We start from the raw sequence: 12885 nt of genomic DNA on the forward strand, positions 1-12885 counted from the left end.
GGGGCTGGCACCGAGAGCTGGTACCGAGGGCTGGCACCGAGGGGTGACACCGAGGGCTGGCACCAAGGGGCTGATACCGAGGGGTGACACCGAGGGGTGACACCGAGGGGGGGCACCGAGGGGTGGCACCAGGGGTGGTACCGAGGGGCTGGCACCGAGGGGTGACACCGAGGGGTGACACCGAGGGCTGGCACCGAGGGGTGACACCGAGGGGTGACACCGAGGGGTGGTACCGAGGGGCTGATACGAGGGCTGGCACCGAGGGGCAGCGATAAGCTGCTGCTGTTGCGTTGCAGGGCTCGGGATGGACTTTCTGACGCTCTTGGTGGTTTACTTGTGTTCCGTCCTCGCTGCCGTGGCTCTGCTCTGCGCCTGCTCGGGAAGGAAGGCGAGTTTCCTCGCAAGAAGTGTCAGCGGTGCGAGCCAGGTAAAGAACTGACCTTTCGGGGCAATGATCTGTGGTTCGGATGGTCTCTCCTAGTTTGTCGTGCTAAAATTAGTGTATTTCTCCTCCATAAAAAATGCTAGTGTACGTGGTTAGAGTGACGGTACGGTATATTTCATATTCCCTCCTGTTTTGACAGTGCTCTCAGGTGAGTGCTGGCTGGGATTGGAAACAGAACTGTGCTTCCTTCTGGCTGATGAGATCCTGCCCGAGCGGGTCGGTAAAAACCCGTTTGGGCCGTACAGCTCCTGCTCCTGCGTGTGCCGGTCTGGCCGCCTGCGGTCACCGCGGGGTTGTCCTAAGGACGGAGCTTCCCGCGATACTGAAAGTACATTGTTCAGTGACACCGTAACACGTCGGCTTTGAGAAATTCAATAATAACGAGGCCCCAACTGTTTGCAGTTTTACGGTATTTGCTGCTGTCATTAAGAGGAAAAAGGTGGGGGGAGGTTTGAGAATTAAAACAGGGAGGGAATTGTAACGGGTAGCAGATATTTTAGGGGAAGCTCTTTAATGTGGGCCTGCAATAATGCTGCAGGCCGTTGTTTCCTAAGAAAGAAGGAGGAATGAAGAGCTTTAAAAGAGGATTAAGAATTGGCATTTTATTGTAAAAACAGGGAATGGATTGAAAAGGCACTAGCTTATTTTTCTGTCTATTGGGCTGTGTCTGAATGAAGAAAAAAAAAGGTGTAGCATTCTTGGAAGGGAAAGGATAAGGGAATCATCATTTAAGTTGTAAATAATATTTAATGCTTTTTACGTGAGTCTAAACGGACTTTGAATTTGCTACTAGGGTTACACTTTATTTTCATTTTGCTTTATAGACACAGAGATCATCGTGCAGATAAATTTAATATTTACCCACATTTCTTAATAGGCGCCTCTATGAAATTTGTGTAACAATCAGCAATTAAAATACTGCTGTGATGTAAAGTCACTGTCTGGAGAAACGTAATCGATACTTGTACGCATGAAATAAATATAGGTAATCCTAAATAGGTTCTCTAGCCACTGTATTTTAAATTCATTTCTGACTGTAGTTAATGAAGTGTATAAGCCTGGAAGTTGTTGAAATTGTTTGACTGCACTCCTGTAAGATCCTTTGAAGTATTCATTGTCAGCGGTATGAAATAATTAACGTGCACAGAGCACAGCTATTTCTAGCTCTGTGACGAGTCAGCTTCCCCCCCCCGGTCTGTTTTCCTTGCTGCCAGCGGCTCGGCTGTGTGAGATGGTTATATGCGTTGTACAGGTCTTTCATCGCCACTGCAGGCACAAATCGTGTTTGTAAGAGCCTGTTGCTTTGGTTTAGGGAATGGCTGAAATACAGGGGATCGGGGGGGGAATCATGGATATCGAATGTAGTGTTAGACTGTACTAACACACATACAGTTAATTTAAACTTGAATTTTGCAATTGCATGCAGGTTGCTTTTCTGTCCAGTTGTGCGTTTCCTATTGCAGTACACAGCCTCTTTTAAAAAAGACTTGTCACTTGAACTGCTGATAGGAGGCATACCAGTTAAAAGAAAAATATTTAACATCTTCTCAACTCTACATATGCTTTTTGCCTTCTGGTCTTTCACATCTGAGACAAGAAGCTCTCGCTGCATGTTTTCTTTCCATGTCAGCTAGAAATAGGCTCAGCTGCTCTACTTCCTCCACCACTGACGGAGCAGCATGTTGCTACAGAGATCTGTCATCTTCTGAACAGCGGAGTCAAACGATTCTGCACTCACAGACTATTGCTGAGGACTTTGCTGAATGAAGGCAGGCAGTTTTCTTCTTCATTGTGTCTAGCTGGTTTTGAAACGGCAGTTAGACGTGGAGTTATCAGACTGGATCATAGCTGTAGTTGAAGAAACTGTGGATTTTTTGGGTTTGGTGGGGTTTGTTTGGTTTTTGGTTGGGTTTTTTTTTCCTTTTTCTGGAGGATAGCGGGCTTTATCCCTTTGCTTATCTCCGCTTGCATCTGTCAGATGTCCTGATGAAGCATATTGTAGTTCAGAAATTGCTCAGTTCTATCCCCTGCTTAACCCGTTGCCCAGTCTATAACCTGATATAAGCTCCTTATAGCTTTCACACATTAACCCAGATACATTTGTTTGTGCCTTCTGGGCTTCCAAGAATATGGAACCTCGCCCCCATTTTGAAAACCCCAGCAACGTGCCTGCCTATATTCTTAGGACCTCAGATGCCCCTGAAAATGAGCTTCCTCCCTGGCGATATGGCTGCAGTGATATATAACTGAGGGACTAGGTGACTTATGTTTTTGTTTGAATGTTCCACAGGGCAGAAGTGATGTGCAATCCAGATAACGGTGTTTTCATTTGCTTCAGGTATTGTCATTTGTAATCCCCACACAGCTCCAGACCGCGACACAGAGGGTGCTTCACAGGCTCTTCCACACAAGGTATTGCACTTTTTTTTTTATGCTTTTGACCTTATTTTTAGCTAGTATTTCTGGCCACTATAGGTGACCTCCTGCCACCATCAGAGCTTTCACTATTACGCTTAGATATTCTCTCCTCATTAGGGGTGCTTGTCGGGGGTTACAGATTCCCTTTAAGGTTTGCCACACTGTTGTCTTTCTGTTCCTTGCTTATTGTTGGGAAGATGGTACCCTGAAATATTTGAACATATTGACAAATAAAGATAATGTGGCTCAGTAGCTTCCAGTGTAACAGATGTTGGTCACACTGGTGGGAGACTGCGTCCGCAAGAGAATTACAACAGGCTCTCTGGCAGCTGCAGAAAGAGTTTAGACAGAGCTAGCGATCCCCATCCTCTCCCTCAAATCCCATTATTCTTAGTCCAGCAGCTTGGATGTCCAGGGGGCTCAAGGGGAAGCTGCACAGCTGCCAATGTACAGCCTGCTGTATTAAGGTGAATTTTGTAGCGTCCTGTAAACTTTGGTGCTTTTAGGATCTGCTTCAGGAACGATTTAAATACCTTTCCTCTGGGGGCAGCAACTCCAGTATGACAGACACTTCAGGGATGTAACATCTGCAGCTGTGGAACATGTGCTGCAGGTGTTTTGTTGCCTGCTGTGCAGATTCTCTGCTGTTAACAGCCCAAGAGAGAGTGGTTACGCTGTCAAATGTGCAGTCAGCAGCAGAGCAATTATCTGATGAGCCTGGTGTAGTTGTCATTGCTAGATTACGCTGTGCGCTAGAGGCGCTTTGATCCTCCACGCACAGCCTTCGACTGCGTCCCCTCATTCAAGAGAGAGATTTTTCAGTTCATGCAGAAGTCCAGTGAGGTGCAGCACTTGCAGGCTATCTTCTCGTAGCCCTGCAGCTGAGAGGAGACTCCGCAGGATCCTGCTGGATTGCACACAGAAATGGCCTAGGAGAGAGCAGTAGAGGAGAGCTTGTCTGCAACGGACTCCCCGCTGTAGTAAAATACACATCACCGGTTATTTAAAACTCGTAATAAAAGTCCAGCAAACTGATGCATAATGCAGAGAACTGTAGTAAGTGAACATTGCTCTCCTAATGCGTGGCTTATCTGAGCGTCTATTTGCCAGGCTGCTGAAAGTTGTTGCTCAGTATGACGCACCCCAAACAAACCTGCGTGCCAAACGGTTGTGCAACTTGCCTCGCAGAAGCTGTAGGTCTGCCAACAGGTTGGAACTAGTGTTCGCCATTGCAAACCTCCTGCCACGCTTATTTCGTAACAGCTGCTTATATTATTACAGGGTTTTTTAAGATTACCTCTTACTGGGGTTTTCTTTACTTTCAGAGCAGCACACAGCAAATGTCTCCTGGCAGAATGTTTTGTGGCCTACTGCTGTGGCATATTTTGTCAGCCCCAAGGCTGCTTTGTACTTGACTCTACTGTTGGGGAAAAAAATCCAAAGGGCACGACAATAATGGAAGTGAATTTAGCTGGCATATTTAAAGGAGCGTATGTGGGAAGAAGAGAAGGAGAAGCCACCGGATGGCGAAAACACTATTAATATGCAACCCATGCTGGCCTGAAAACCTAAAAGAGGTGTCTCCTTGCATTTGGAAAGTCTTTGCTGATCACCTCCGAGTGTACTTGACCTGTTAAGCAGGATGCTGAGTATTAAATAGACTGTCCCCTTTCTGTTACAGAAGCTGTTTGTTCGTCGTCCTGCACGTAGCCTTGCAAGCTGCAGTGTATGGGGAGTACACATGGGAAGTGTTTGTTTACTGCTGGGAGCTGCAGTTCCACCTCCTCCTCCTCCTGCTGCCCTACCTGCTGCTGGCTGGGAACATGGGCTGCTTCATTCTCTGCTCCCGGGCCAATCCTGGTAAGCTCGCGCTGGTTGTGAGCTGTAGCTCTTTGAAAACGGAACCTAAAAAATGTTACAAACAGCATTACTTTTACTATTTTTCTTGTTTCTTTCACAGGTATAATAACAAAATCAAATCATGCATCGTTGGTTAAGATTTATGCGTATGATGGTGTGTTATTTCAGAAAGGCATCGTGTGTCCTACGTGCAACATGGAGAAGCCAGCCAGATCAAAACATTGCAGTAAGAATCTTAACTTGCTGGATAGGCACAGCAGTAATACTTTCCCAGATTAATTCTCCATCAATAATTGCAGTTCACACTACATCTGTTCTGTTATCCAGCTCGACGCGCACAGGATTATGTTTGTGTTACTGGGGTCCTGGATCACAGCTGCCCTTTGCCCATCCTTGGAACTGTTTTGCTGCTATTTCTTCTCACAGAAATTACCAGTTCTGAGGGTATCATTTGGGGTCAGGAACAGGCAAGCTTTTGAGCATCTAGAAGTTAAATGAAAAATCATCACCGGTCAAGACCTGAGTTCAGGATTTTATGTTTCTCTTGCAGAATTTGCTGTTATCATCTAAAATAAAGCTGGGAGCTACAGTCTCTACTTTTCATATGCTTTGCTAGGCAGTACTGTCAGAGAAACCAAAGTCTTTGAGCTGCAGTCTTGGTGAATAAAAGAGGAAATGAGATACATGTCTTTAGTATTGGGGATTTTTTATGATACGCAGTTGAAATTAGTATATTTGCTTAAAAAACTATCAGCTAAATCATGTCCATAATTCTGATTTTTTTCAGATTAAAAACTATCCTAAACTGTGTAAAAATCAAATTGATTACTTAAAAAAAACCAAAACCAACTGAACTGTCTTGTCGCTCCTCATCAGGTTTCTGCAGTATGTGTGTACATCGTTTTGATCACCACTGTGTGTGGGTCAACAACTGCATCGGTGCCTTCAATGCAAAGTATTTCTTCCTGTACCTCGTCACACTGACTGCCATGGCTGCAACCGTTGCGATCGTCACAGCAGCGCTTCTCATCCAAGTGGTGCTGCTGTCAAACATGATGCGCGGGAGTTACATTGATGACCAAGGGCAAGAGCGTGCTGTCGAGATTCTCTTCCTCATTCAGGTAAGTTTATGCTCTCTGGGTTATTAGCCTATAAAAAGGTTTATCTCGGTCTTTGCTTTCAGGAATCTTTTAAGTCCACCTGTTCTCACGGGCAGAATGTGGACAGGCTGCAGTTTTTTACCGACTTACAGGGCTAATGAAGTTTAGAAAACTGCCATTGCAGACTACTTTAAAAAAATGGGATTTTTCCCATAGCACTTCATTCAGCTCTCCCATTCTTCGTATTTCTGTCTCCAGACTGCTTTCACTTGGCAGATCTGATTCGTAAAGAATGACTTCATGTTCCAGTGACCATCTACTGCAGTAACATTTAGGAAACAGTTAACAGTCCTTGAGATACCTTCATGGAGATGTTAAAGCAGGACCCTACTACCCTGGAATTTAGATACTTGAATATTTTCTCTCACGTACAAGCAAAGGGTGACTCTGAGTCTCTCCAGCACTTGAGTCATTTGCGTTTCAATCCCCTCATCCCTTTCTGTCCCGTGGCACTGAGGTGCTAAGTAGTAAATGCTTTCTCTCTTCCTCATCCTAGACAACAGATGTTTCGGCCTTGTACTCTTATAAAGGGATCTTGGTCAGGGAATGTTTGCTCATGTTTGAGAAGTACCGTTACCACTCCCCGGTATTGGAGTTTAACTCAGAAAAGAGCTGCTTCAGCTGTATCGTGTCAGCAAAACCTGAAGTTGTACCAGATTGTAGCCTCTTCATTTGGCAGTTTGTTTTCAGATGGTCTGCATTAATGATTTTTTTTAATTAAAAAAGCAACAAGAAAACAAACGAGCAAAATTCCAATATGAAATACAAACGTTCAGAGATAGATAGATGGGTGTAGAAAACGCTCCCGCATGTTAGCATGGCTTGTGAGGAAATACATTTCTGGAAATCTCTGTGCTTCACTCAAAGATGCAATTAGGAACGGACCGTCGCTGAGCTGGATGGGGGATAGGGCTGTGACCTTATTTCTGGAGCTGCACAGTTGCGTGTGCGTATGGATGTGCATTTCAGCTGGCGTGTTGCAGTGGTCACACGCTTCCGTGTGATTTAATGCTCCAACTTTTTAACTAAGTTACTATTTTCTTTCTTTGCAGCACCTTTTCTTGACTTTTCCTAGGATTGTCTTCATGCTTGGTTTTGTTATTCTTCTCACACTCGTACTGGGTGCGTACTGCTGCTTCCATCTATATTTGGCCTTAACCAACCAAACTTCCAACGAATGGTATAAATCCAGAAGATACGGGTGGTCCCACCATCTAACACTGCAGCCTCATGACAGACGTGTCTACAAAAACACTTATTCTAAAGGAGTCTGGATGAATTTAAAGGAAATCTTTAAGCCTCCTACAGTGTTGGAAAGAAAGAAGAAAACATGAAGACATTATATGTGCCTTTTCAAACTTTTTGTAAGACTTTATTTCAGCAGCGTGCTTTGATGCCCCAAACAACTTTTGTAAAGAGATCACTGTATTTCAATGAAGTAATTGGAAACTATGTTTTCATAAAGCCGACCAGTCTTCAAAAAACTAGAGTTCTTCCAAGTTTATCTGTAACACTGCTCGTACCAGTTCTGACAGTGACCCGTTAGTCTTTCCAGACACAATCGCAGTACTGAAGCAAGCTGTACTAGAGAGAGGTTCAGCTAAGGAACACGTACACAAGGAACGGGGGTTTTTTATGATTACTGTTTGTATGCTGCATTATACCACTGTGTAATAGGCAAACTGAGTTCCTAAGTTAGTTTGGTACATCTTAAGTAGGTCTTCCTGCAGGAGACTTCACAGGAATATAGCAGTCACACATGTGGAAGTGATAAACATCCGAATGCGCATATTTGTCAACTATTCCCTTTTTTTTTTCCCCCTGTAGGAAAAGAGTAACTGCCAGCTGACTGTATTCAGCTGTGAGTTACTATTTCCAGCAGTATTCTGATTAACAATGCCTCAGCAGAGCACTATTTAAGATACTTCACTTGGTGAGATCTCTGAGGTTAAGCTTAGTCCTCTCGGTTCCTTGTTAGAGGGACCAAATTTGCTGGCACGGAGAGGCAAGTTCGGTCCATCTTACTGAAGTGAATCTTTTTCTCCGTGTGTGCCCTTGCAAGGGAAGAGCTAACAAAGAGCTGCTGTGAACTTCGAGGAAGCTTCATCTTTTTGTAAGTACCTTTGTTTGGCAAACGATTAACCCGTTACTGTTAACAGTATGTAGAATAGGTTGCGTGTATTTAGCTGGAAATTTACTGGCAGAATCTGAACCTGCAGAAACCCTGTTCTACTGTGGCTTTGTACTAGTATGGAAGACCTTAATTTCAGGAGGGAAACTACCACAAGTGCTACTTCTCCTTACCTGCTAAGTCTCTTTCTTGATACCTGTTTTCAGCTCTTTCAAAATAAGACGCCATTTCAGCCTTAGAGTCACAAAAATGGTGGACTTCTGGACAAAACTTCGGCATCCTGACAAGGGTATCAGAGATTTGATATTGAGCTCCGGACATCAGGTCCTGGCAGATTACAAACTCAGTCCTTCTGGCATTTCTCATCTTTATTGTATTGTTTGATATATCTGTTCACAGCAAGAGGCTCAACCGTATCTTAGGCATTTCTTTGTATTTCGGGCATTTTGCAGCAGGGGAAGTTACAGTTGCTGAGGCTGTTTCTAGGGCTGCCCACCTGCAGTCACTGAACAGGCCGCTTCAGAAGCGCAGCACTAACGTGGTCTTCCGCTTCTGTACAGGGTGAACGCTGAAAGGCACTTCATCGGTGTCCCTCGGGAAAACCCTCTGCCTTAATGGTGGAAGACAAAAGTAAACTTACAGCTGTGCAAGTGACCTCCTGAAACCCCTCTAACTAGAGATCACTTGAAAGATCTCCAAAGCGTAGATGTACTGGCTGCGTTTAGAGGCTTGCGTTTGTTTTGGGAAAAACAGCGTGTTTGACTCGCCCAACGATGAGGGTTTCTTAAGCACGATGTCAAGTGGCCCTGTTCTCTTCCAGAAATTCTTCTGTTTGAGGGGTAATAGAGCAGAAATTGGAAAAATATAGTAAGAACTTCAAATAACTTTATTTTTAAAAATGTATTTATTTACATGCCGAATCTGTACAATATGCAATTAAAAATCCATATATGGTTTCTAAAAAAAAAAAAAAAATAATCATATACAATATGGCTTTACACACCAACAGACCAGCTCTCAGAGTAGCCTGTCTGGCATTGCAAGGGTACAGTGATGCATTCTTTCATAGACCAGTACATAAGGCTACTTTCCGGGATATAAAATAAAATACTGCAGTACCATGCCTTAGGAGGACTAAAGTAGTGAGGTTAAAGGCATGAAAGGTTTTGAGTGGTGGTGAATGCACACCAGAACTCCTTAGGTTTGGTTTTCTTGGTTGGTTTTAAATGCATATGATCAAGTAGTCTCTTATGAGACCCTACGTACTTGCTTCACTTTCTGAATCCTTTTAAATCTGAACACCAGAACACCACTGCCCTGTGGTCAGAGGTAAATGCTTCACAAAGCGTCTTCCTTTCTTTGAGGCAGCTGTACAAAATACCGAGGCTGTCAAATATGGCGTATCAGTCACTCCCACAGTACAACCATGCAGAGGTTTAACTACTGTTATTTCCATTTTCAACAGGAAACACCTCAGGGCTGTACCATCCTGTTAAGCCACTTACCTATAGAAACATTCTCTCCCTTGCTCTCTGAACAATTACAATGGCAAACTTGGGACTGATCAAATTCCCCAAAACTGGAGAAAAATCGTTAAGTTTTACATTAACATCTGTCACTAGCTGCATGCTGTTCATTACACAATCACAGTCTGGACTTCCACCTCCCCCTCCTGGGAGGCGATCACAAACTCTCCTGCATGTTCCATTATTTCAATGTCCTCGGATGCCACCATCGTCACCGTTGCTTCTTCTGTCTCGATGCTGCCCTCGGTGGTCAGCACTGCTCCTTCTCCGATGGCGGAAGCCAGCGTCATAGCCACCTGCTCCGTGAGGCTTTCGGGGGTCGCGATGGTGATGGTGTCCGCAGCATCTGTGGTTACTTCAGAGTTTTCTGCCACGGTGACGTTCTGTACAATGATCTGGTGACCAGAGTTGGCTTGATTTACTATTTGCTGCACAACCTTCATAATGTGGCTGTCAACCTACATGAAGAGAAAAGAGGCCACGTTATTTCTTGGCGTATTGTACTCTGTTAGAAGTACAGACAATTATCACCACCATAAACGGTGCTTGATGACCAGCAGGGCAGTACAACAAGCAGCATTTAATTCCAGTTTCCTCCAGCTGCTCACTGAAGTTCTCATCACCCCGAGAACAGCGGACTCCTAAACACGTCACACCTCACGTCGCTGAAGATGTTTCGCCAGCAGGGTACTTCCTACAGAAAGTCAAACTATCGTTTACAGAAAAATCTTAACAAGGCATGCCCAGACATTTAAACTGGCTGACTGCAGGTCAAGAGCCCGGCCAGCCTCTGACTTTGCAGCCACCATTATTGCTAGCATTCGGGCTGAAGTGTTACTGTACCATTCTACTTAGCCGGCAGCTATGTTCTCGTGTGTGAAGCCATGCATGTCACTAGCCACCATCACTAAGAGGATCTGGGGTTACAGAGCTCAGTCAAACCCAGTATGACCGGTATTATGTTTTCATACAGACAGGTCTGCAAAACTAGAGGTTGGTAAATTAATTATTTGAAGTCGGGTTTATTTAGACGCTAAAAGTGATTCACTTCATCTATAGCAAGTCCCCAAAATAATAGTTTACGTGGCTGTTTTACCTCATGTCTTGTTCCCTCTATTATTTCAGTAGCTTCGCTGGTCTCCATGTCTTCAGTAGCAGTCTTGAAAGACAAAATATGATGATTCCCTTTTTAGATTGTTACCAAAAAAATCTTTTATTACCAAGATACAAGACACTAAGATCTTTTGCACGTCTTTCTGTTCCCCCCCATGATGCAGTAGCTACTCTAAAGACAACTCCTCCTTGAAATTCCCTTCAAATCCCATTATCGAGAGCTACTTAAAGGTAATACAAAGTGCTCACAAATAACTGAAAGAGAACGTCCTCTCTCAGCAGGACTCAGCCAACTGGCAGATTTCTCTCCTATTGGAGAAAAACTATGGCAGCACTAAAGGGAGTCAATAAATGAACTGTGTTCTTCTGCATGGATGAGTACTGGCTCTTTGTCCCGAAGGGGGAGAAAGCGAAATGCGTAATTCATTGCTTTTGGCAGCCACGGCCAGTTAAAAACAACAGAGATTATTTCAGACAAAATAAGCTAAATAGAAATGGGAGAAAAGAGGAGGTAAAAGTTGAGGGAAAGCTGAAGCAAGTTTGCGAGGACATAAAATCTGGTATGGTCAGAAGTTCTCGGTCTCAGCCTTCTGATGAACTACTGTCAGTCTTCCCTGCGTTCTCATTTTCCTGCCTACGTTACATGCAGGACTTCGAGAAGGGTGGTGAAGCAGGTTCCAGGTGCTCTCCTTCTGAACAAGATTAATCCTACGTGTTCCTAGGGTCATGCAGGCAGGGGTGGCATTGGCTAGATCCTGTTTTACCTTCTCCCAAAAGCCTAAATGAGGAACATGCACAACTGCAGTTTTTATTGACAAAATACCGTGCTAAGTTGAGAATGAGAAGGCCGTTCGCCCCACTTCTTACCTCGATGATGTATTCCTGAGTGTCTGCCACCACTGAAGAAAACTCTACCAAAACAGTGTGAGGATCTTCAGAAATGACTGTTGCAGCTAAGTTGTCAGCTGACTGACTTTCCTCAGACACCATCACTTCTTCCACCTCTTTCAAAGCAAGGAGGCAGCCACCTGAATGGTATTCCAAAAGTGCCAGAAAAACATTATTTTTCATAACCATCTCAAATACAGGAGTACCTGGAAAATACTGGGTGGCACAAACAAGACCCCTTTAACGGGATGCCACTGACAAGGAACCAACCAGCAGTCAGACGACAGGCTCTCATCCCACCAAGACAGGCCAAATAATGGCCTCGAAGAGGTCTACGTGACACCAGCCAACAGCACTGAGCCTCGAGGAGAGCAACTGTCCGGTGTCATTTCAAAAAATACACAACTAAATTCAGATGCGTAAAACCGTACAGGATTTCAAAAGCCGTATGTGAAGAACATACAGTTAAGACTTCTGGTATATTTTAAGTCGTGTATCTTTTCTGCTTATGCATTACATTTCAGTATCTACCTAGGAAACTTTTTTTTTCCCTTCAGTGAACTTGTATTGTCCTTTACAATCTCGATACATCATCATCACTACCTGAAGAAGTTTGAAAATCCGTGCTTACGAGCTAAAGGAGCAGCAGGTCCAGCGTAACTAATCTGCTCAAACAAGATTATCTGTGAGAACTTTACTTAAAACATTTTCCTCGCAGAACATCCACACTTCGTGTTTTCACAGGATTTCATAAAAACCCAAAATTAGTACGAATTTAATGCCAAAAAACCCCAAACAATTGGCAAGTTTAACCGTAACAATATGTGCCACATCGTAAGTTTTACAGTCCTCTCGCCTCTTCCCCAACACAGAAGTCAAGCTCTCTCTGGCATTACTTTGCGAAAACGTTCGTTTTCTCCCTCTTTGTGTATAGCCTTGGGCCAGAACCACTTCACGATTCGGGGTAGGCTCTTGTACGGTTTAGGGTCTGTCTTCCCCACCTGGGGCAGCAGCAACATTGGAGAGACCACTTAAGCCAGACTTTGGAGGAGAGAGCCCACAGCACCCCCGCAGTTAGATTCTTAATGCAAATTCTGGTTTGGTTATCTTTCTCTTTGTTTAGATGATCTAGATTTTGTATTAGAACTGTGTTATGGCTGGCTGTTCAGCATCATTTTTGGTCAGAAAGATCACAATAGAAATACTCGTTAATGTAGATTAAAAAAACCCACAATGCATCTCCTTCTGATGCCACCGAGATGCAGATAAACAAGTGGCCTTGGACGAAGGTCATTAGATCCACTCCAAAAAACCATCGCCATTCAGCCAAAAAGCAGCTTGTCC

General features: G+C 44.2%; 2 protein-coding genes across 2 annotated transcripts in view; one reads left to right on the top strand and one right to left on the bottom strand.

The window, feature by feature from the left end:
• Positions 1-277: 277 nt before the first annotated feature.
• On the top strand, positions 278-7472 carry ZDHHC4 (zinc finger, DHHC-type containing 4). Its single transcript, XM_009329955.1, has 6 exons — positions 278-427; positions 2784-2857; positions 4545-4723; positions 4824-4949; positions 5600-5844; positions 6936-7472. Exons 1-6 carry the CDS (start codon positions 305-307, stop codon positions 7215-7217), a joined length of 1029 nt encoding a protein of 342 aa, XP_009328230.1. The 5' UTR covers positions 278-304; the 3' UTR covers positions 7218-7472.
• Positions 7473-8572: 1100 nt separating this feature from the next.
• Positions 8573-12885, bottom strand: part of E4F1 (E4F transcription factor 1) — an 11648-nt gene continuing 7335 nt past the window's right edge. Inside the window, exons 12-14 of the mRNA XM_009329964.1 lie at positions 11521-11681; positions 10637-10699; positions 8573-9998 (exon numbers count right to left, since the gene is read on the bottom strand). Of these exons, the coding sequence (XP_009328239.1) occupies positions 9651-9998; positions 10637-10699; positions 11521-11681 (572 nt within the window). The 3' untranslated portion in view covers positions 8573-9650. The remainder of the gene's footprint in view (positions 9999-10636; positions 10700-11520; positions 11682-12885) is intronic.

Source organism: Pygoscelis adeliae, unplaced genomic scaffold (assembly GCF_000699105.1).
Source record: "Pygoscelis adeliae isolate BGI_AS28 unplaced genomic scaffold, ASM69910v1 Scaffold508, whole genome shotgun sequence".
Lineage (NCBI taxonomy): Eukaryota > Metazoa > Chordata > Aves > Sphenisciformes > Spheniscidae > Pygoscelis > Pygoscelis adeliae.